At 45.4% G+C, this 25,232-nt stretch overlaps 1 protein-coding gene across 4 annotated transcripts in view; it reads left to right on the forward strand.

The window, feature by feature from the left end:
* Nucleotides 1–25,232, forward strand: part of GRIK1 (glutamate ionotropic receptor kainate type subunit 1) — a 1,552,596-nt gene that overhangs the window by 620,619 nt on the left and 906,745 nt on the right. For all 4 annotated transcript variants that reach the window (XM_069636357.1, XM_069636359.1, XM_069636358.1 and 1 more), the window contains exon 2: nt 21,171–21,338. In XM_069636357.1, coding sequence (XP_069492458.1) covers nt 21,171–21,338 — 168 coding nt within the window. The remainder of the gene's footprint in view (nt 1–21,170; nt 21,339–25,232) is intronic.

The following is a 25,232-nucleotide window of genomic DNA, read 5'->3' on the forward strand; positions in this document are numbered from 1 at the left end:
TGGCAGTCCATCTCAAAATGTATGAACCGGCAACACCTTCTACAGCAGCAGTAGGCGGCCCTGTGCACTCAAAATATCCCATTTTCCAACGACATAACAAACAGAGTAAGTAAAATGGAGTTTACCGATTTGAATATTTCTGACTGGATTCCATGGGCCTCATCACGATTTGTGCGGTATTGCAACTGGGATACCACCCAACTGTGTTTGTGTTACCGCCCAACATTACCACCCAACTGTAATTTCCCATTCCCCATTTGGGGATTTTTGGCGCAATTACCACTGGTGGTATTACCGCATGGTAATTGCACTGCAAATCAGCATTTTTCTGGCGTGTGTACCCCCAGCTCTGATCTGGGGATAAGACGCCATACTCATGTTTGGGTGTACCCTTAAATCCGGCGGTAGCCTTAAATCTGGCGGTAATAGCATTACTGTCGCATTTAAGGGCTACCGTCCAACTCGCTGTGAGGCCCCATGACTCCTTTCCTATCAGACTGTTGTCAATAGCAGACGTAGCCCTGCTGTAACACAGGGTCCAATGGAAGGGTTTAACTGTTAAACGGAACAATAGCACTGCTTGTAAGAGATAGAAACAATGTTACTATAACATGTGTAATGAGGGCACAATGTGCAAAGGTTTACAGGGACAATGAGAATGTAATCTATTAACCCTATTAAGTAAAATGCCAAGCACTAGCCGACTATACAATAACTATTGCTTGCTATTAAGCACATTTTGCGTAGCTTGTATATCTTATTATAGATAACTTGGGTACGCATGGATTGGAAATGTAATTCCAAGACTAATGCATGAGAAGCAGTCCTTTTCTATTAAGAAAATGAGCAATTACAGAGAAATATGCACATAATTATATGAGTTTTAAATTTAGATAAATTTGCTTCTGACCCCAAGTCTGCACTTTTTTGTTAGAGAATGAAAAAGAATGTATAAAATTACATGAACATACCTCTTCTCCGCCGAGCCAAAATAAAACATTATGTAACTTCTATTGAAATTGGATTAAATGCCTGTTTTCGAAGCCTAAAGCAACAATGAAAACTAATGAAAGAAACGTGTCCTCTTTCATGTTCTCAAACCCCAGGACTATTTATTTTTGCAATACAATTGTTAACTATTCCGTTTTTAATACAGTGGAGATGAATGGCGTGCATGTTGATGGGTAACTCCCTGTGAATTCCATCCCATTCCTAAGGAATATGATGGCAGCGTCCTCCCTAAATGAGGTCATTCAAATCGACAGACAGACAGATACAGAGAGAGAGAGAGATAGAGAGAGAGAAAGAGAGAGAGAGATAGATATGGAGATAGAGATAGATAGATAGATAGATAGATAGATAGATAGATAGATAGATAGATAGATAGATAGATAGATAGATAGATAGATAGATAGATAGAAGTACCCTGTGGCGGGCACAGGTTGGTAAAAGCATTATACCTTCGTCCGGATGAGGGCATGCTGTGGCAATCTGATGACATTTTGGAGGTGGGCAGATTCTCAAGCCGTGGATGTGTGGAAGGCCCAAGCGCTAATAGCAGTGTTTTGGGGTGTAGACATCTGGGGTGCTATTAACACCACTAGCCTAGACTGCAGCGAAAACATACTTTCAAAATGTTTCTTGGCCTACCATGCAGTCCCTGCTCTTTCCCTGTTAACTCAAATTTACCTTGTTTGGACAAACCTGTGCCATCTAAATTGAAACCCTCTATCTACTGGATCATGGTATGGAAGCCGTAGGCAATGGGCCTCATTACAAATCAGGCGTTCCGGAAATAACGGTGGCAGTAAACCTGCCGCCACCGTTGTTTCCGGACCGCCTGATCCCGACTCCTGCAGGCGGGAGGTGATGTTCCCGCCAGGTTTGACCTAGCGGGTTTAACACCGCTCGCCTGCAGGCGGACGAGGAAACACCGGCAGCATCACAAGATGCTGCCGGTGTTTCCATGATCCCCATTCCCATTGAGTCCCATAGGACTCAATGGGAATGGGGATTAACACCATTCCGCCTCCGTAATTCCCGGAAAACCGGGGTTGTAATGCCCCGGTAATTCCGGGAATCACAGAGGCGGAATGTTAATACGAGTCCGGCAGTAACCAGGCGGTTTTACCGCCTCGGTTACCGCCAGACTCGTAATGAGGCCCAATGTCTTTATGATTCTGGGACCTAACTCACTCCCATGGTTAAAAGATGTGAACACGATACTAGGGAGACTGGGAGTGATGGCGCTATGAAGCTGCTGTGACTAGTGCGTATGAGGAGGGGTCCCTCAAACCTCAAAGATCTTTCATCTTGAGGTTAAGCTGTTTTATCTCTGCAATACATTTGGACAAAAAATAACCTACTTTTTTGAGGGGTACTTGGAATTTGTTTAACTCGCTCATTTATAGAATGTATTTTCGGAATTCTCCCCCTTTCTACTGTGACAACGTGCTGAAAGGCAGGACCTGCTCGAACTGCACTTAATCAAGGGCCAATATATTGATAATTTCCTATTTTATCCCCACATACAGTAATTGCAGGAGAGTATAGCTTCAGCCACGCCTGCATTGTGTGTGTGTGTGTGTGTGTGTGTGTGTGTGCGTGCGTGCGTGCGTGTGTGTGTGTGTGTGTGCGTGCGTGCGTGTGTGTGTGTGTGTGTGTGTGTGTGTGTGTAGCACGAAAGAGAAAATGCACGCAATCACAATCTTCACGCATAGCGGTTGTGAACATTTTGAAGTTTTGGTTAATCAGAATGAGACATTTAAAACCGTCCGCCTTTTTGGATTCTATAAACAGCCGTATGATGCAAGTCCTACTGACAGTGGAATGTTTCTATCACCACGCTGTCTTGAAGTCTGTAGATGAGGAGCCATTACCCCCAACTCAACCATTCCACCCCTATTGCCTGTATGTTGGAAACCAGAGTATGTGACATACATGAAGCAGTTGAAATGACAAAAAGGCACAAAGGAATCCTAGGGGCAATATTCCCATTGAGGAAACCATACCTGGATATGAGGAAATATGATTGTTGTTTAAATGAAATTCCTGAAGAAGCAGAGCAAATAAATGGTAAGGAAGAATGGTGACGTCACCAACCATCACCAAGTAAACGTCACACAGAGTGAACTGACGTACCTAGAAGAGATACAGAGCCCAGAGAATGCAGATATTCTATGAGGCATCAAGAAAGTATCAAAGATAAGTGACATCTTGGGATCAAGGTGAAGAAGCTTATGCCACAGAAACAGCTGAAGACATCAAGCTATGTTACACGTGTACAGATGCAAAAGAAACACAAGCAGACAAAGTCATCTTGAGTCTAGCTTTATAGTGAATAGATTGTGACAAGCGACAAAATATATATATGCATATGGACAAGTAAAGGATAGATGTTTCGACTACGCATAATAGCAGGGCTGGACTTAAGCAAGAAGGCAGAGAAAGCCTAATTTCCAGAGTGTTGCAGTTGAAAAGCAAATTGAATTAAAAAGAAACTCAGCAGACAAGGCTGGATGAGCCAAAGAAGCCAAGGTCTTATCATACTGGCGTAAACTGACATTGGATAAAAATCGTGTGAAAGAACAAAACTCCTGTTCGGAAGGCATGAACAAAACAAGGAAGACATCAGAGGTCTGTTAAAAAATAGTATTAAAAAGCATTAGAAGCTCAATTCCATGGTCTCTAGTCACATGGAAGGATGAAGTTGGACGAACGAGATGGTCACACCTACACAGGAGGGCAGAGTGTGCTTTCACTCCCTGAATTTCTCAGAGCTAAGCAGACTCTCAAGGCTGAGCTTCAAAGCCTAATTGACAGTAGACCACTGAGGTAATGATTGATTGATATGCTAATTGGTGGGAAGCAATGGTTAAAGCAAGCTCACCAGCACCTGGATGGCCAGCCGGCATGCTGCTAGACGTAGGTGGAAAAATACTGACAGAGGTCAGAGTGCCAACCAATTGTAGAGAACCGTGCAATATGGGGTCCTATAGTTGTGTAAACCAATGGGACGTCGTGCATTTAGTGACGTTCATAGTGGTCATTTTTAGGGGGGGCTTAGTTGCCCCACCTGATAAGTAACTAATCACATATTTGCACTTTTTTAGACTAGTATTTATCGTATACTGAGATGTTCACTCAGAGCAAATCACCCATACTCATAGGTTTTTGTAGTTTGCCACGTAGGATGACGTTAGTAAACAAGTAGGTTAACGTCATTGATGATGAGTTTTGTGTATAAAATCTCTGTTTTTTCTAAAATGCATTGAGTAAGAGGATCGAGCAAATTCGTTGATGTTCGTTGTACTCCCTGTTTTAGATAATTCATATTAAAACAGTTTTCCTTTTGGCAACTACCTAAGTCATCTCGATTATTGATGTATGAATACAAATCTGCATCCCCGTCCATCTCCAGGGTAATTGCTACTCATCTTAAAGGGCTGGGTTATACAGTTCAAGTCCAACATCAGTGCATAGTGAAATGCTATAATGTATTTGTTTGCTTCAACTATTGGCATTTATTAGAGATGTCTTGTAACTATTTTGTTTTGAAATGTATGACTATAGCAGATATCAATGTTCACTTCAGACTGGTTTTTATGGATTTTATTTTAAATAAACCTTTTTGATGATGATGCGTGTCCGCGGTGGCATGACTGCAAGAGAGTGCAGAAGAAGCATGTCTGTAGGAGGCAAGAATAGCCAGGGGAAAATCCTTTCCAGCCTGGATGAAAAGGGAGTTCAACAGTTATATCTTTAAAGTCCACCTACGGAATGCATAATGGAGGAGCATAACTCATATTCACAGAGTGTGTTTTCTTTGTTGATGTCACAATTTTTTGGACGTAGTTCTTTGGGAAAGTGATGCCCAATCATACATTACAATACTTCAATTTCAAAGCGCTGCTTTCACAAGGATTGGAAAGGTTTCAATAACTGACTTTGCATCAGCGCATGTCCATTGTTGCTGGCTATGCATGTTGTTTCGTCTCCAGTCTTTTGGGAGCGGTGCCCCCCTCCAGCTCCCTGGCATTTTCTCTCCACTCATTACAGAGTGCGGTACCTCCTCTCCTACTTTTTTTGCCTGGGCACCTCTGCCCCTCGTCTAGTGGTACCACACCACACCTAACCACTGCACGGTCTCTCGGCTACATCCCCCACCCCTTTTCACTGAACCTCACCCAGCTGCCAGTGCCATGTCCTATTCTAATCTCTGTCCGGCAGACACAAGTACCTGATCAGCTCCTCCCTCCCTGCCTGCACTGCTTCAGTGTCCCTGATTTTCATTGGCTGTCCCTGCACAGTTGCCTCCTCCTCCTGCCCATGAACGCCTCTGTACTGCTGTGGTCAGGGTACTACTTCCCAGTCTCTGTGTTTTCTACTCTGCAATGGATCTGTGCCACTGCTGTGATGCATTTCTAGAGAGGGAAACATGACGTCATGATGCCCACACTTTTATCGTACACTTTTTCGTAAATTACTCAAGCACTTGTGCTCTTTAAAAATGGGACAATAGTGTCATAGGCCCAGATTCACAAATCTTTATCCAGGAGCATGTTTAAGGAAAATGTAGAGGTATCAGGCAATAATATCCCCATAAATAAATTTGTCATACATATAGTCGCCAGGAAACGGCATAGGCATCACTATTTAGGGGGATAATAAATGGGGTAAATGGGAGCGGGGCTTCCAGGGGGTGTCCCTGCTCGATTTAAAAAAAATGTGAGGGTTGTGGGGGTGTCCCCTGCAGGTTCCATATGGTAATGTTGCTGCAAAAATACAGCGCCACTCTTGTATGGCGACATTTTTGCAGGGATATTATCACATGGAACCAATGTAGATACATACGAATATGTCATCTAGAATTAATTCTCAGAATAATATTTGATCAATTCACAAGAGTATTCGTGACTTAAATGTGTGTCTACATTTTTGCGCAAATTGTTCATAGTCGCCTTCCACATGCATAACTTCCTACTAAATCTGTGCAAGTCAGTGTTCCAATGGGTTGCCAGGAAGAGGCAAGGTGCAAATATTGAAACCCAAATAAGTAGTAACTTAATTGGGTACTTGCAAACAGTTGCAAAGTAATTATCTGCCAAGCCAACATATATATGAGTGATCTAAGTGCAAGAGATGAAGTAGTGATGGTAACTTTTTTTTTTTTTTTTAAATTAGTGCATGTTAGTTAAAATAATATTTCAAACAAATTAATCAAAAGTAAGAAAATTACATGAAACCGTAATTACAAACATAATTATACAAAACATGCGAATGCTATATGATAATAATAATGTTAAACATCTCAATAAAATGTAGGGTGTAATAAAATAGAAAACTATTTTTAACATTTCAAAACAATTCCTCCGTTATTAGACACAAACCAAATCTGCTGCTGAAATATCTCAAACTCATCCAGCTCCATTTCCTTATCCCACCATAATACAGCGACCGCTTATGGAGGTGGATACACTAAAGCCTGGTAAGCATCTCAACCATAAAGCATCCATGCTTACTATGTTCTGTTCTTCACACACAGGTCTCAAATGCAAGGCACAGAGTTCAACCAAATTTTTACCTTCTATCATGCGGTGTTTCAGTATCTAAGTTGAATCCCTAGTCTTACATAGTCTACAAAATCGATCTTCCCTCTGGAGCCTATAGCATGCCTCCCCAGTCTCCCTGGTGTTCGTGTGATTGAGCCATAGCAGCATACATGTTCTCCTTGCAGACAGGCATGGAATGGACTGATCTATGCCTGAGGTATTAGAAAATCAAAAGCAATTTTAGAAAAAGTGCTTAGGGTTTTTCAAGTCTCTTCGTGTGCTCACCTGGAGGAGCAAGAGCCTGCTGGAGCAGTGCCTCACACCCGAGATGAGCTGGAGGCTCATCTGCAACAAAGGTATGCCCCCTGGCTCCCTGTGTACCTATGCTGAGAGCATATTCTTTTTTTGCAAAATCGCCTGAAAACGCATGATAATACACCTCATGCGCATCCGTGTGCTGTATTTATTTACTGGCTCCATCACAGCCGGAAACACTGTTTTTATTGCATTATTTGAGGCCACCATAGCAATCCATGAGGCTGCCCCAATCAAAGATGGCCGCCGCCCCTTCCTACTGAAGCTGCCTGGCTTCGTCTGCCTGGAGGTCCTGCAGTCTGCCCTGATTGGCCATTTACCCTTCTTTTGGGCCAATCCCTCGCCGGAAGGCGAGCGCCGGCCCACCCACTAAGAAACCATCCAAACAAGGAACAGCTCCTGTCTTGAGCCTGGCCTGAGCCGCATGGTCCGAGGGCCCTGCCGCGCTGACCCTTCTGCCCAAGGCTCCTACACTCAACCCCCGGTAAGCAATGTGAACTCCCTCACGCGAACTTCCAGCCTGCTTGTTAAACTCACCTACTGTAAATCTGCCCACCACAAACTCAGTCCGCGCTCCTAACGCCTCCCCCATGCATCGCTGTACTTGCATATTAACTATTTAGATCCAGATGCCTAGCGTTAGACCAGACTCTGCCCTCAGCGGCCCAGTGTTGCCTGTGTTAGTCATTTATTGAATGCCCACACTGCTTTTTTGCCTCTGCCCTTAGCAGCCCAGTGTTGCCTGTGTTAGTCATTTATTGAATGCCCACACTGCTTTTTTGCCTCTGCCCTTAGCGGCCCAGTGCTGCCTGTGTTAGTCATTTATTGAATGCCCACACTGCTTTTTTGCCTCTGCCCTTAGCGGCCCAGTGTTGCCTGTGCTAGTCATTTATTGAATGCCCACACTGCTTTTTTGCCTCTGCCCTTAGCGGCCCAGTGTTGCCTGTGCTAGTCATCTATTTGCCCACACTGCCTGTGTTAGTCATTTATTGATTGCCCACACTTCTTTCTTGCCTCTGCCCTTAGCAGCCCAGTGTTGCCTGTGTTAGTCATTTATTGAATGCCCACACTGCTTTTTTGCCTCTGCCCTTAGCGGCCCAGTGCTGCCTGTGTTAGTCATTTATTGAATGCCCACACTGCTTTTTTGCCTCTGCCCTTAGCGGCCCAGTGTTGCCTGTGCTAGTCATTTATTGAATGCCCACACTGCTTTTTTGCCTCTGCCCTTAGCGGCCCGGTGTTGCCTGTGCTAGTCATTTATTGAATGCCCACACTGCTTTTTTGCCTCTGCCCTTAGCGGCCCAGTGTTGCCTGTGCTAGTCATTTATTGAATGCCCACACTGCTTTTTTGCCTCTGCCCTTAGCAGCCCAGTGTTGCCTGTGCTAGTCATCTATTTGCCCACACTGCCTGTGTTAGTCATTTATTGATTGCCCACACTGCTTTCTTGCCTCTGCCCTTAGCGGCCCAGTGTTGCCTGTGTTAGTCATTTATTGAATGCCCACACTGCTTTTTTGCCTCTGCCCTTAGCGGCCCGGTGTTGCCTGTGCTAGTCATTTATTGAATGCCCACACTGCTTTTTTGCCTCTGCCCTTAGCAGCCCAGTGTTGCCTGTGCTAGTCATTTATTGAATGCCCACACTGCTTTTTTGCCTCTGCCCTTAGCGGCCCAGTGTTGCCTGTGCTAGTCATCTATTTGCCCACACTGCCTGTGTTAGTCATTTATTGATTGCCCACACTGCTTTCTTGTCTCTGCCCTTAGCGGCCCAGTGTTGCCTGTGTTAGTCATTTATTGAATGCCCACACTGCTTTTTTGCCTCTGCCCTTAGCGGCCCGGTGTTGCCTGTGCTAGTCATTTATTGAATGCCCACACTGCTTTTTTGCCTCTGCCCTTAGCGGCCCAGTGTTGCCTGTGCTAGTCATTTATTGAATGCCCACACTGCTTTTTTGCCTCTGCCCTTAGCGGCCCAGTGCTGCCTGTGTTAGTCATTTATTGAATGCCCACACTGCTTTTTTGCCTCTGCCCTTAGCGGCCCAGTGTTGCCTGTGCTAGTCATTTATTGAATGCCCACACTGCTTTTTTGCCTCTGCCCTTAGCGGCCCAGTGTTGCCTGTGCTAGTCATCTATTTGCCCACACTGCCTGTGTTAGTCATTTATTGATTGCCCACACTGCTTTCTTGCCTCTGCCCTTAGCGGCCCAGTGTTGCCTGTGTTAGTCATTTATTGAATGCCCACACTGCTTTTTTGCCTCTGCCCTTAGCGGCCCGGTGTTGCCTGTGTTAGTCATTTATTGAATGCCCACACTGCTTTTTTGCCTCTGCCCTTAGCGGCCCAGTGTTGCCTGTGCTAGTCATTTATTGAATGCCCACACTGCTTTTTTGCCTCTGCCCTTAGCGGCCCAGTGTTGCCTGTGTTAGTCATTTATTGAATGCCCACACTGCTTTTTTGCCTCTGCCCTTAGTGGCCCAGTGTTGCCTGTGTTAGTCATTTATTGAATGCCCACACTGCTTTTTTGCCACTGCCCTTAGCGGCCCAGTGTTGCCTGTGCTAGTCATTTATTGAATGGCCACACTGCTTTTTTGCCTCTGCCCTTAGCGGCCCAGTGTTGCCTGTGCTATTCATCTATTTGCCCACACTGCCTGTGTTAGTCATTTATTGATTGCCCACACTGCTTTTTTGCCTCTGCCCTTAGCGGCCCAGTGTTGCCTGTGCTAGTCATCTACTTTCCCACACTGCCTGTGTTAGTCGTTTATTGATTGCCCACACTGCTTTTTTGCCTCTGCCCTTAGCGGCCCAGTGTTGCCTGTGCTAGTCATTTATTGAATGCCCACACTGCTTTTTTGCCTCTGCCCTTAGCGGCCCAGTGTTGCCCGTGCTAGTCATCTATTTGCCCACACTGCCTGTGTTAGTCATCTATTTGCCCACACTGCCTTTGTTAGTCATTTATTGATTGCCCACACTGCTTTTTTGCCTCTGCCCTTAGCGGCCCAGTGTTGCCTGTGTTAGTCATTATTGAATGCCTAGACTGTTTTTTTGCCTCTGCCCTTAACTTCCCATGATGGCCACTCTAAGAGGCGCCACCCTGACTATGGCAACGCTCCTCCCGTTACTCCACAATGTTGCACCTCAGAACAATACCAGTACAACCACTCCACTCTACTCAGACCTCCTATCCCCGATAGAATGGATCAACAGATTCGCTCGTCCACCTACACCCTTCACACCATGCCCTACACCCCTCAGAAACACACGACTAGGCTCGCGCCTCTATCTACCCACTACCACCATCCTGAATACAGCCCCATCCATCATGCATAGAAACGCTAGACTTAGCCTCCGCACCACCCTTAGTCACAAATCCATCAGATCAAACACCAACCTGACTAAGAACCAGATGCATCTGACACCACATAGCGACTCCTTAGTGAGCCCAAACCCCACAACACCTTACACACCACCACTTACGAAAATCAACCTTACTCCCATACCCATTAAAGGCGCTCTCATCAACGCCCGCTCCTTGGTAGCCCACGCCCTCGATGTTGCAGACATCATCTCTGCTAACCACCTCGACTTTATCGCTATCACGGAGATGTGGCTCCACCTAGCAGCTGGCCCTACTCTTTCCTTAGCCATCCCTGAGAATTACAACATCTTCCGCGCTGACAGAAAAAACGGAATAGGAGGAGGTGTGGCAATTATTGCCAAATCTAACCTCAACATCAGAGAAGCAACCAACACTACCTTACCCTCTGCTGAACTCCTGTCTATCAAACTTCCACTATCGAACACCCAAACCATCCTCCTTCACACTATATACAGACCTCCAGGCACCCTATCCACCTTTGAAGAGGATCTCTCTCTTCTACTCACCACAAACACCAAACCTAAATCACAAATCATCATCATGGGTGATTTCAATCTGGGACTCAATGACCCCAACGACAATCATGCCGCCTCCCTTAATGACACCATCACCCACTTGGGCCTCACCCAACACATTAACAAATCTACCCACACTAAAGGAAGATCCTTAGACTGGATAGCAGATGCCAACTGCAATCTATCACTGACAGACATCACACCCTGTGCTTGGACAGACCATCACCTCATCAACTTCTCTCTACCTAGGACTACACCCTATACGACACCACCTCCCAGGACGTCTCAAATAATCTCCAGAAACAACCGTAACATCACTATGGAAAACCTTAGACCATTTCTCATGCCCATCTCTAAAGCCAACCTTCCCACTCAGAATGACAACTCGTCCACTCTGGTAGATCTCTACAATAATACATTGGAACTAGCACTCAACCAGATAGCTCCACTCAAACAACGTAAAGCCAAACCTATTGCTCACACTAACAAATGGTTCTCAGCAGAACTAAAAGATCTCCGTAACCTTAAAAGAGCTGCGGAAACCAGATGGAGAAAAGCACCTTCTCCATCCACTAAAGACAACCTCACCACAGCTGCCACTACCTATAAATCTGCTATCTTAAACACCAAAAAAGAGATTTATAACACAAGAATACACAACGCCAAATCTGGCACAAAATAATTATTCTCCATACTAAGAGAACTTGAATCACCACTGCCACCCTCAGAGGATTGCACTAAGGACAAGGCATGGTGCAATAATATCCAACTTGCTCTCTCTAACAAAATTGCCTTGCTTCAAGCAAAGATAGAAGCCAAAAAAGCCAACTTGGTCGCCAAAGATATCATCAATAGCAAAAATGACCACACCACTCCCAACTGCCCTCCTTTCCATTTCTCTTCGGTCACTGAAGAAGAAGTAGTTAAGATAATCGCTAGCCTTAAACCATCCAATTGTAAAGGTGATTTATGTCCCGCCTCTGTCATCAAAGTTGGAGCTAAAGATCTAGCTCCCCTCATCACCTCACTGATCAACTCTTCCTTCAAGAACTCAGTAGTCCCTAATAACCTCAAAGAAGCGTGGGTCCTCCCCCTCCTCAAAAAGCCCAATCTAGACCTTAACACCCCTACGAATTACAGACCCATCACCACGGTCCCGTTCCTCCTCAAAATACTAGACAGAGTTGCCTACCTCCAAATACAACAACATTTGGAAGACAATAACCTCTTAGGCCTGCGACAATCCGGCTTTAGACCCAGGCACGGGAACGAAACTGCCCTCCTGGATCTAAAAATCTAAATGGATGAAGCCAAAGATAAGGGCAACTTGGCCATCCTGCTCCTGTTAGATCTCTCTGCGGCCTTCGACCTGGTTGACCACCAGATCCTTACACAACACCTTTCCTCAGCTGCCGCATTCTCACAGAATGCCACCAATTGGATTCAGTCATCTCTGTCTGACAGATTGACAAGGGTCTTCGCCCCTTCAGCGGCTGCTGATCCTATCCCAATCCAATGCGGAGTTCCCCAAGGCTCCTGCATCTCCCCCACACTTTACAACATCTTCACAAAGCTTCTCTTCGACCGTCTTGACGAACTGGGTGTCAGCTACACTAACTATGCAGACGACACCCAGGTCCTCATCACACTCACTGGCTGCTATGAAAAAGATGTTGCAAATCTACCTAGAAATCCAAGCCTGGATGGCCACACACAGTCTCTGCTTTAACGACGATAAGACGGAACTGCTTATCGTAGGCTCCCAGGCCCGCCTCTACAAATTAGATTCTAGGTACAAATCCTTCACCATTGATGGCAACATCATAAAAGTATCCAAAGAGGTGAAAACACTAGGCGTGTACCTCAACTCCACCCTATTGTTGAAAAAACAAATAAATGCCACCATCTCATCTACCACATATACCAACAAACTTATCAATGCCTGTAGACCTTTTCTATCATCCTCCAGCTGCCTCACCGTATCCAGAGCATTGATTTTGTCTAAATTAGACTATTGTAACACACTCTTCCTAGGTACTACCTCCAAAAATCTAGACAGACTCCAGATCCTCCAAAACAATGCCTTAAGATGTGCTCTTAACCTCCCGCGCAAGGCACACATCTCCACGGCTAGCAAAGATGTCCACTGGCTCCCAATACGAGATAGAATCAAGCTATGAACTCTTGTCATTACACACAAGTGCCTCTCCCTGACTGTCCCGCAATACCTATCCGACAAATTCGCTAGACACAGCACTTCTAGACCCACCAGATCTCCCTACTTGCACCAACTCAGGGTCCCTAAATTCAACCTAAAAACAGCAGGAGGTTCCAGTTTCCCGGTTCTTGCAGCTCAACGTTGGAACACCCTCCCTCTTGCAATCAGATCGGAAGCCTCCTTTTGGCCATTCAGAGCCATGGTGAAATCATGGCTCTCTGCCTAAAGACGGTGCTACTTACTCACGCACCCTAGGTCTTAACTATACCGTGAAACGGATCACCATGTAACCCGATCCGCTATTTTCTATTGTATTCTTTGCTTATTTTTTTTCTTCACCATTTGTGTGCACCATTGAATGTATGTACTTTTCCTGCTGTGCGCAACAATATGTAACTATGTTGTCCATATGATTATGCGCCCAGTTACCCGAGGGTTCGGTCGCGCTCTATAAATAAACTAACTAAACTAACTAAACTCTGTGTTCCACGTTTCTGGCCCAGCCCACAGTTGCACGTTTCTTCAAGTTGTGATGGTAAAGCACCTCCATTTCATTCATATTAGCAGCTTCTGTGTAAACAGAGCAAGGTCCATGCGAGTATAATGTATAACTGTGGAAGATAGCGAGTGAAAATTCAACAGTTTGAAATACCTCTTTGTATACTCAGATATTGCATATGGAACTCGCATTGGAGTAACTGAAGCATTGCAAACAATACTCACAGAGAATCCCACATTTACATTCATAATATTACAGTAGCAATAACTTACACTTCTTATTGGTGATCTTTACAAATCAGAGATACTTCCTTTAGTATACTGTACAAAGCAATGTTACCTCTTCTAAGGTAGCAATACACCTTCCTTATAAATAGGAATTTAATAAATAGATAATCATTCAAAGTTTAAATGACCCAACCATTCTTAAAATAAACTTACAATCGATTTAATACATTGACTGCCATTATAATAGGCAAAAGTTGCTCATTTAAATTATGCAGCATGGGGGTGGCTACAAACATTGACTTTTCACACAATGCTGAAGACTTACCATAAACTACACCAGGGAGCACTGATGAGTGGAGGGAGAAACCTTCCATTGGATAAGAAGGCTATGAAAGAATTCAGAGTCCTGGAGGACCACTGTGTATTTCCCATGGGGTTCAAGCTACACATCCCCAAATTTGATTGGGCTGTCTGGTTGCTTCTGCGGAATCAATTGAAGGCATTTGGTTATGTTGCATGATCAAAGTCTGGCTGAAAATAAATGTCATATTTGCAAGATTTGCCTTACACTAAACTCCTATGTGTGTGTTTTTGTCCAAAGTATTTCTGGGTGTATTTATTTTAATGTCTTGGTGTTGCTGGCTTTTTATCTGCAGTACATGGGCATAAGAAGTAGGCACTAAAATAGGTTCTCCAAGGAAATTTCTGTGTCACCTGGAATCGTCTTTTACTACCACTCCTGAAAATATCAGGGGTAGGTCCTTCCCCTCTGCATGAGGCCTCTAGAAACCGCATGATCTTCTTTTCTAGCACAGTAAATGACCATGGATGCTGGTAGTTTGTCCAACGGGATAGGGAGGTTACATCATGGAAGAATTTGTTGAATGCGAATTCGACACATTTTTTGTTTATCGAATTTGTCTGAAAATATATGTGGGGGCTGGGTAATCATGATAATTAAGATGGGGAGATGGGGGCCGTGGAGGACCTCCCCCACATATATTTGCAGCCAAATTGAATTAAAGAAAAAACAGTTGACAAAATCATAGTTGATTAATTGTTTTCGATGTAATTACATAGTAAGCTGTACAACAGTGGGCAAAGGACTCTTCCTTTGGATCTTGAGACACTGTCAAGAGATAACTACAAAGCTTTGAGTATGTCCAGCCTGATGAGATGTCCAGTTATGTATTGCAAAGCTATATATCAAACACATGCCTGTTATTGCATTTCAGTTGGATGCAACAATCCATTAAACATTTTTGATCTTTGTTCTTCGAAACTGTTCATCAAATGTCTCTTATGATTTTGTGTACCCCAACCTGCCATTAATCCAACTATTCGTTCACAATGCATCTTGTGTTATTCTGCCACCACGGCACTCTTTGCTGATTCCCCTTCCTACGTGTGAGGGTCATTAGATCGCCACTCGGTTCGCAAGTGACAGGTAATTACAATCTGTGCGAATCTGTCACATAAGGCTAGGGCAAAATAAAAGAGGTGATGGCTGTAAGGTTTGGAATAAATCCAAGCCTCTGGCATTGCACTGTGCAACCCTCCAGAACATCTTTCTTCTCCTGCCGAGCCATTACAAAAGGGGAAAGACCATATGCAAATCTATTTTGATCCCACCCCAAAAGGGGCAGTCCAGCCCAAACTGCTTGGTCACATCCCAAGCATACCCAAACATGTTTTGGCGTTGTTTGGCCTCATACGTGAGGAGTAGCTTGGGTCTCTAGGCCCAGCAGGCACGGAACCCACATCTGGGCATACCCGTCCCACTCGGGAATGCCCGAGGTTAGGATTGATTTCAAACCTGCCAGCCATCTCCTCGTTTGCTTTACACAAGGCTAGAGAGCAGAGTCTAAAGACAGTTGCCACCCCATCTATTCCTTGGGACAGAACTCCATGCACCTCCATGTATTGCATGTTCATGTGGGCAGAGAGGTTTGATTTCCCATGGAGCACCACCCAGGGTTGTAGCCAGCATACCAGGCACATTCCAAATGGAATCATGTAAACACAGTGTGCCATACACGTTATACTGATTTAGGTGGTCCTGTGTATGCAATTATTTTCTTTTTGGTGCAAGATGACGGTTTTTCATTTTCTGAAAAGGCTCAGTTGCTGAAATGCACCATGGGAGATATATTACAGGTTATGGGATCAGGCGCATCCCATTTTCCGTCAGATTTTTTGAAAAACTACTGTATGGATTTACGCCAAACCAAAAAAGGCTAGTCCGCTTTGTGCCCAACTTGTTTCTTATTTGGTGCAAATCCATCCAGTGGTTTTCGCGCTACAGGTGTTCAATGGAAGCTCGTAGTTTTTATCAATGAGAAAATGAATGAATGGGAGAAGGCTGAAAATAACTAAGAGCCCGATTCATGGAATTATATGCGTCAGAAATCGGAAATGTGCACGCCAAACTGCGTGCAAAATCCCGTTCGTCGATTCATGGAATCGAATGTGCAGGACTTTCCCAAGACTTGCATGGAGTTTGCGCAGGCTCGACACGTCTCTGCGAGCTGTTGAGCACCTTGTGTCACTTATAAAGCAGGCTGACTGCATGTCTTAAAGTGTATGTTGTTGCTGTTGTCCTGTGATAAATGTATGAATTAAACGCAGGAATATGCTGATTTACTTACAGTGTATACTGTCAGAAAAGTAGTTCACAAGCAGAGCATCTGAAATGAAATATATCGCATATCATCAAAGATGTTGGTGTTAGTTACCTTTGTTTTCAGGCAGATGCTTTTAACACACTGTGGGCCTCATTACGACCCATGCGGTAAGGGGTTTACGCCAGCGTTAACAGCGCCGACCCTTACCGCCTGAGTACGAGATCCCTTAGCGCCATGGCGGATTTAACACCTGCTTTTAGCAGGTGTTAAAATCCATGGCGCTAAGGGACCTTGATGTTAATTACGCCACCGTAATTTACGGTGGCGTAATTAACGCCTTCCCCACTCCCATTATGCCCTATGGGGCAAAAATGGGAATGGGGAAGGGTAAATGGGGATTGGGGACTTACCAAGGTCGGAATGGGGCGGTAAGTCCGCCAACCACCATGGCGGAGTTGGCAACTTAGCGCCATGGACCATGGTGCCAATAGCGCCATGGTCCTCCGCCAAGGTCGTAATCAGGCCCTGTGTGATCTGTGGCAGCAGGCAGTGTGGGGTAACTTACGAATGGCTAATTCTGATGTCACAAGAAGCCGGATATGATGAAGTTATCACCAGGACATTATGAGTACATACGTAATCCACATATTCCAAAAACAAAAATTTATTGATGTTGTAGTTCTTTTTAGTTGCATGCATCTCTTTTTCCATAGTGCCTCACACAGAATTCCCGTAGTAGCCACATGCATTCCCCCAGTTACTCACTTCATATGCCTGGCATTGTCAATAAATGTCAGGTACTCGCAACCTGCCTAGACTGAATATGACATGGAAGACACTGGCGTCAAATGCCAGGTATTGCATCAAATGACAGCCTATGCCACCGTATACCAAGAGCACAACCAACATAATGCCTAAATAAATGGTGATCATTGTACGGATTTCAAAATGGCAAAAGAGCCAAATGTCAATGGAAGGATGCAACCCTGCCACCTGCAGATTAACCATATACCGATGCAATGGGCACTTTAACCCAGCGAGCCATCTGACAGACAAGCTTTAGACTTTCTATAACCTCAAGAAGGAAGCTTTACTGAAAGACAGAAGCAAAGTGGAGACTGGGCAGAGGGTTATCAAGAAGGAGTAAAGAGATATGGACAGAAAGGGCTATGGCAAATAGAAAATAATGAGGGTGAGCAGAGTGGGGGACCATGCACATATTGATGGTATAGTGAAAATATGTCAAATGCATAGCAATGGAGCATCCACGGGTTGGGATACCAGAGTTATACGCCCAACAGAATGGTACTCAGTTTGAAACTGTTGCCTCCACGAGAAATCCAACCTGTCATCGAGCTTTCTGTAGCAGGGCCATGAACCCACTGAGCTATCTCGCCAGCAGTATTGAAACATGAATGGGGTGAGCCTTCACAAAGACGTGGGGCGCTTCATCCCAGACATTAGAGTGAGGAATGTGAGCACAGTTTCACCAAAAACAGTGCTTATGACGAGGAGTGAAATAATTCTTCCAGATCAAAGCCACGTTCATAATCCAGAAAACCCACTCCTGATCTCTGAATGCATCGCCTGTGGCCCCTTCAGAACTATTCACTCCACTGTCGCTGCACTGCTAAATATGCAGCAAATCGAAAAAAAAGACCAAGGGTTGAAGATCTTCCTCTTAACTCGCGCCAGGCTGTTCCACGCTCCCCACATCTCACGCCTCCTCAAGCCCAACCTCCTTAAACTCTACCATCTCAGAGCGTGAAAGTGCCTGGGCCCTCTCACCAGCGTTGTTCTGCGATCCTGCAATCACCTTCTGAGCCACTGCTATCATGCAGCCTGTGACGAGAAAGAAAAAATAGATAAATAAAAAAGATAGGTATGATGGGGTACAAGCTAAAACGTGACTGTCAGATTTTCTGCTATACCTATTTCTTCCTAACCAGGGGTGGACTGGGAACTAAAATGGGCCCTGGAAATAATTACTGGGGACCAAAAGAGGCCCTGGAAATAATGTTCAAAGTGGCCCCATATGACACGTTTTCAGCCAGCCCAATGCTTTCCCTATGAGACGATTTGGAACTTTCACTCAAAAGAGGCCCAGGGTGCAGAGGCCTACCGGGAAATCTCCAGAGTTCCCTATAGGAAAGTGAAAGGCATTGGGAGAAATGATATTATCAGAGCTCTCCCACTGTTAGCTGGACTCAACTCTGCTAAACAACAGACTTCATGGTCTCCACCAGTGGCCAAAGTGTACGAAAAGAAGTAGCAGAACTATGTTCCCTGCTGGCCTGCCCCTGCTCTCCACAAAGCTCACCGCCACGCCCCCTTGCACACGCAACCCAACCCCCCCAAACACACCTGCTGTCTAAGGGAATGTTCAGTGCAATGCACTGAAGTGCAAGTCTCAACTTCTTCCTACACCTTTATTTTAAACAGTTTTTTAAAAATAAAAGTATAGGAACAGTAAAATATATATTTTTTAAAGTAGATGAGCAGCGCTCCCTACCGCTTCTGCCCACTTCGATCACTGGTCTCTACATGACCTAGAAGTCTCTAGTGTCGAATCATCTCAGATTTCCTGCACAACACAGAACTAAAAGTATGAAGAAGAGTCGTAGGAGGTTATAGCTTGGGAGGATAGCTTGGGTGCAACACGTTTGTCTTGGAAGCAAGACAACACAGAGCAACACAGCTTTCAATCCCAAGTCCAGTTTCTGGTATTAAGCGCGCTACAAAAGATTAATTCATAGAAGGCCTCTATTGCTGAGCCTCTTAGGGTCACTTTTCTCATCTCATTCTCTCAGTTAAATACACATTGGGCCTCATTATAAGGTTGCTGATCCGGACACAATGGTACCGGTAAGCTTACCGGTACCATTGTATCCGGTCCGGCAAACTCAGAGTTGTGCCACAGGTGCCTTTCATTCCGCCAGGTCTGCCCTGGTGGAATGAAAGGCACCCGCGAGCACCGCATGCCTGTAACACTGGCACCGTAATAAACGGGGCCGGTGCTACAGGCATCCCCATTCCTATTGAACCCTATGGGGCTGAAATAGGAATGGGGATCTACCGGCGCCGGTATCTGCTAAAGGGCAATTACCGCTTCTGGCGGGTTTGTAATACCCTGGTAATTGCCCATTCGCGGTTGCTGTTTCATGCCAGTATGGAGGTAGCCTTGCCGCTCTTACTGTCAAGGCTACCTCAAACCTCGTAATGAGACCCATTGACGATTATGCAATGAGTGAAGTAGCCACATACATTCCCCCAGTTGCTCACTTCATATGCCTGGCATCACCAATAAATGTCAGGTATTGAATATCACATGGAAGACACTGGCTACAAATGCAAGGTATTGCAGCAAATGACAGTTTATGCCACCGTAAGAGGACAACCAACACAATGGAAGGCCTTCATAATGAAGGAAGTAGAAAACCTAAAGGCTCCCTTTGTTTCATTGAATTTGAAGCGGTCGAGAGTTGTGTGGCATTGAACTTGTGCACAACCTGGTATAGCGCGCGCGACCGCTACGTCAACATCTGTGGTTTCTTATATTTATCGTCACCTGCTTTGATGGCAGATACTGTTATGTTGTCAGGCAGGCATGGCTTCAGACCCGCTACTTCTACAGCCAATATGAACATATGGTGAGATATTGTAGTTCTCTCCATTCAGAAACACGGCCCGTTTTTTGTTTCCAAAGACATGTGGCTTTTACCTCCCTTATGGCTCTTGATTTCAGATCATGGGATGATGGCACTCCCAGTCAAAATGTATTCTCCAAGCAAATGTGGACTTCATGTTTCAGACTAGTTTGTTATGCGTTCGCGATCCATTATCCCAGCTGAGAATACCACACATGTGTTTTATTTTGACACAGCATCGACTAGTAGGTGTATGGTGGATGTTTTGCAAAACGAACTGGTGATTGTCCAATAATGGTTCAAATGCAGACGTACAAAACAGTGAAGAGATAATGTTGGTGCAATCGCGTTTTCGTTAAAACGGCTTTCATTTGCTTTTCCCTGGAGGGAGAATTCAAGCTCAAAAAATCGTATTCCCCTTTTGGTGAAGAACATGTGGCCTTCCAATCCCCTAGTGATACCAAAACCATTTGCACCAACCAGAGTTGAGAGTAAAGTGCCCTTGTAAAAACCTTGCTCTAAAAACCTGGTTATTTAACAAATACTAGACCAAGCCAACTGACATACTCCACCGCTATGCTGCCTCTACTAAAATCATGAATGCCAACTATATGGTCACACTAACTGAAGTTAAAGCGTCCTAATGCACTGTTTTAGATTGTATTATATTGTTCTAATTATAATTAATGCCACCTAATGTATTTTGCTACTATATTAATTATGCTAAGATGTCTGTAACTATGCCGTGGCACCTAAGGGTTTGGGCGTATAACAAATGCAATAAATAAATAAATAAATAAATAAATAAATAAATAAATAAATGCTTAATATGATGCCATTCACCAATAAATGCAACTAGGACAGTACTACATTGTAATTAAACATTGGGTAATTTAGAGAACATTTCAACATCATCAAATTGAACACACTGATCACTGTTGGTTCACATAAACCTATGTGTTGACCTGTGTAACAACAGTAAATTACGCATGTGTGGGTGGTGGTGAAACATCAGCTTTCGGTGATCAGACATGGATAGCTCCTGCCATCCTTAGAAATTGCATGCCTTTGCAGAGGTACCTGACTCTGTTCCTTGATTGTTGTGAAATAATTGTTATAGTTGTGTTTGTAGTCTTTGTTTATGCACACCTGTGCAGTGAAGGCGTGAGTCCGGGGTCTAACCACATGTGTGTTTCTGCTTTCTCTTTGCAGGAGGCATCTTTGAAACAGTGGAGAACGAACCGGTGAACGTCGAGGAGCTAGCGTTCAAGTTTGCCGTCAGCCATATTAACCGCAACAGAACCTTGATGCCCAACACCACCCTCACCTACGACATTCAGAGAATCAACCTTTTTGACAGCTTTGAAGCCTCCAGAAGAGGTACATATGTACATGCTGTCTTCATTGGTTGTCATTACAGTTATACCCTCTTCATTTCTCCCAACTTCTATTTCATTTGTACCGACCATGTTTTTGTATTTTCTTTTGTTAATGGTCATTTCAACAATGCGCTGAAGGATAAAAGGCTTCCTTACGAATTGGGTGGATTTTCAACCAGGAATATCACCTTTTCCTGGCGTCGTTCCAGAAGATCCCCCCAATTCAGACTCTACCACTGCCCCGGGGGTAAGGGCAGTCGTATTGCTTGAAAACTGCCATCAGAGTTCCAGCAATATCACTTACTGTGTTTGCTTTTTTTATTTTTTTATTTATTATTTTTTGTTTGTTTTTTACATATTGCCATGTTCATGTCTATGGTGAAAAGTCAATCATGTGCAATAGTGGTTCATACCACTAATGGGTCAACTCTGACACTTGTATGCATTATGGAAACGGTGGCGAGGGGGTGTGCATCAGAATTATATTATATTTTTTCTCTGTATTAAAGGGATGCAGTCGTGCGTTCCTTTTTTACAAAACAATCTTCATATCACTCTTGCTGGCTTTTTCAATTATTATCTCCACCTCTGAGATGGAGGTAAACATTGTACGTTTTCATTTTGAAAATCTCACCTCATTATACTGCTGGAGGTGTTTCCCTCTAAACATGTAACACTTTAAGAAGTGTGGTGCTGTATATGCAAACCATAGGGGTGGTGCTGTATATGCAAACGTACAGCTCCCCCACTCATTAGATTTACATGCCGATTCATGGAATTAATGTGCGCTGAAATTTTCAGCACAAGCGTGCAAAAGCGTACGAAAGTGTGCGAATCGCAGTGCCAGTGTTAAAATCGCAGCGAAACCCATGCACAGCGATTCATGGAAGTCCGTGCGCGTGTAAATCCCAGGATGTGCGCCAAAATTCTGCGTGGCACCCGCTGGCGCACACGTCTCCAAACAGCGTGCGCTACGCGCACAGCGAAATCGCACATAGCGCTGTGCACACAACAAAAGTAGGAGGAACAGAGGGCGTGACACGCGGAATGGGGAACAACGTGTGAAAATGTGGGCGTCACGGGGGAAGTACAAGAGGCAAATGCGTGGAACGCCCACACGCACCTTCAAGACACGTATTCATGATTCGAACGGGGCTAACGCGTGCACCAAAAAAGACGTGCTAATCCTGAAACACGTACGCCAGCAGGAAGCAGGCGTACGTGGACCCGCGCAGCATAAAAGTGCACGCAAACAACAAACAAGCTCAGACGCCAGGATGAATATACCGTTCCTAGCAGCAGTGGTCGTGGGATACCGCAGGAGGAGGAGGAGGATAGTCAGGCCCAGAATTTTCACACCCAGAACCAGCCTTTTTGGGATGCCTGATGACCAGGTGTATGGGAGGTACAGGTTTCCACCTCACATAATACTCGACCTGGTGAGTGAGTGGGAGGATGACCTCACATCACCCACCCTGTGCTCCCAAGCACTCAGTCCCCTGGAGAAGTTCCTCAGTGTACTGCACTTCTTGGCCAACGGATCATTTCAGCGGACAAGTGCTATAGTGGGGGGGGTGTCACAGGCCACACAGTCACGCTGCCTACACCAGGTCTTGGCATCATGACTGCACGCCCATCAGTCGGCAGGCACATATACCTGCCCAGAACACCTGCAGAAAGGCAGGCTGCCGTCCAGGATTTCTATGGGGTGGCACAATTCCCCAAAGTCCTAGGTGCCATTGATTGCACCCATGTGGCTCTACGTCCCCCCAGGGCACCTGAGCACATCTATAGAAACCGCAAGCACTGGCATTCCATCAACGTCCAGGTAGTATGTGATGCCAAGGGAATCATCACCTCAGTATATGCAAGCTATCCAGGGTCCACCCACGACAGTTTTATTTACATAATGTAAACCCTAAACAGGGACCTAGAAGCTGGGCGGCATGGCGATACATGACTGCTCGGTGAGTATAAATGCCACAGCACATGCATGCATGTCAGATACTGAGTAATGTCACAACCCCACTAATGATACCCATCACCACCTCCCCAGGGGACAGTGCCTACCCTCTGAGCACCCGCATGATGATGCCAATTCGGAACCCCACCACGCCACCCGAGGTAAGATACAACACAGCCCACATTGCAACCCGGGGCATAGTGGAACGCACATTCGGAGTGCTCAAGTCACGCTTTCGCTCCCTTGACAATTCTGGCAGGCAGCTGTTATATGCTCCGCCAGTAGTGTGCAGGATCATAGTGGCAGCATGTGTCCTGCACAATATTGCAACACGCCGGGGCCTGCCCGTGGACATGGTGGTGCCCCCACATCCCCAACCACATGCACGGCCGCTGCGCATGGGAGGGAAAAGGGCACGGGGTGAGGCAGCCCGTACGCAGCTGGTGGCTAATTACTTCACCTAAAATCACACCCCTGTGGAGTGCACACAGCCCTGGCACATGCCATCTGACAATCAATGATGATGACATAAGGGACAGTCAACTGTCACAACCATACCAGCCTGAGATTGGTCACCTGGAAGTGTTACATTGTGTGCATCCCTACCTACACAAACACCACCAATGCTGTGTCATCAAAAGACACACTTCTATGCTGCTAAATTAATTTCCCCCTTGCAAAATACAACATGAAAACAGTGCCATGTCACCCAACCCCTCCCCAGCACCGCCACCCAACACACCATGGCATGTCATGCTATGTGAGAGCAAACAAAGCAATCCCCAAAACATGACACAAGTGTCACAAAGTACAGTGTCCCTAATGGAAACTGGCCACACACAAAATGCTCCCAGTAAAGTAGAACTAACAACACACATGACCAAATACTTACCAACAATACAATGCAGCTACACAACCTAAAACATAGCATAAACATGACAGTACTAAGTTAAAGTAGTGGTAGTCTTACAACCTGATTATGCCAGCACATCGACCACTTCCAACTGTACAGTGTTGCTGCCACGCAAATGTGTAAATGCACTTCTTACAACATGAACTCCATCTCCAAAGTAGACGGCCTTGTGAAGACATGAGGAATTAAGGAGGAAGACATGGATGCACAAGCACATATCAATACACCATGCAGTGTACAATACAACAACAATATCCACTAGGAATGTATACACAGTATTGACTACAGACTGCCCACACAGCTCATGGGAGTCCAACGTCACTGTGTAAATCACTGTCACTTGGTCACACCCTTTGCAAGCCCATGGAAACGGGAAGCAGGAGGGGTGTGTGTCTCACGAACCCAAGCATCTAACCCAAACTCAGGACAAGCCTGCATGTGCCCAGTCGGAATACAGTGGATGCCCACGGGAGCCACACAAGGCAACACACTGTAAAAAAAAAAATCAAAAATCAAAAATGGACATGTGGGGGCCGGGGGTGGGGGGTGAGGCCACCCAGGAGGTCCGAGGACAGGGTGCGCACCAACAGCCACCTGTGTGGATGTTGGGAAAAAAAAACACCTCCATGGGCTCATGGCCTGCACGGCTATGCCAATGTGGGAAAACTGCTGCTGTCGCTCTCATCACCCTCTGCTGCTGCCACAGGAGGTGGTGGTGCTTTGGGAGGCAGCCCACGCAAATCCCTGGTATGGTCCTCCATGGCAGCAAGCATGCGGGTGTGGAAGGTCTCGTTCTGGAGGATTATAGTGCGGAGATCCCCATGCACCACCTGACGCGATGCCCGGAGCTCCTCCTGAGTTGCCTGCATCTCAGCTGAGAGTCGAACGTATGAGCCGCTCCAGCTGCTGTTCTGTCCTCAAGTTAGTGGAAGCCTCAATGTCAACAAGAGTCTCCCTGAGGTGATGGAGTTCTACCCTCAGGGCTTCCCTGTGGCCCCGGGACTCTATTGATATCAATT

Source organism: Ambystoma mexicanum, chromosome 7p (genome assembly GCF_040938575.1).
Source record: "Ambystoma mexicanum isolate Mex_15411 chromosome 7p, UKY_AmexF1_1, whole genome shotgun sequence".
Classification (NCBI taxonomy): Eukaryota; Metazoa; Chordata; class Amphibia; order Caudata; family Ambystomatidae; genus Ambystoma; species Ambystoma mexicanum.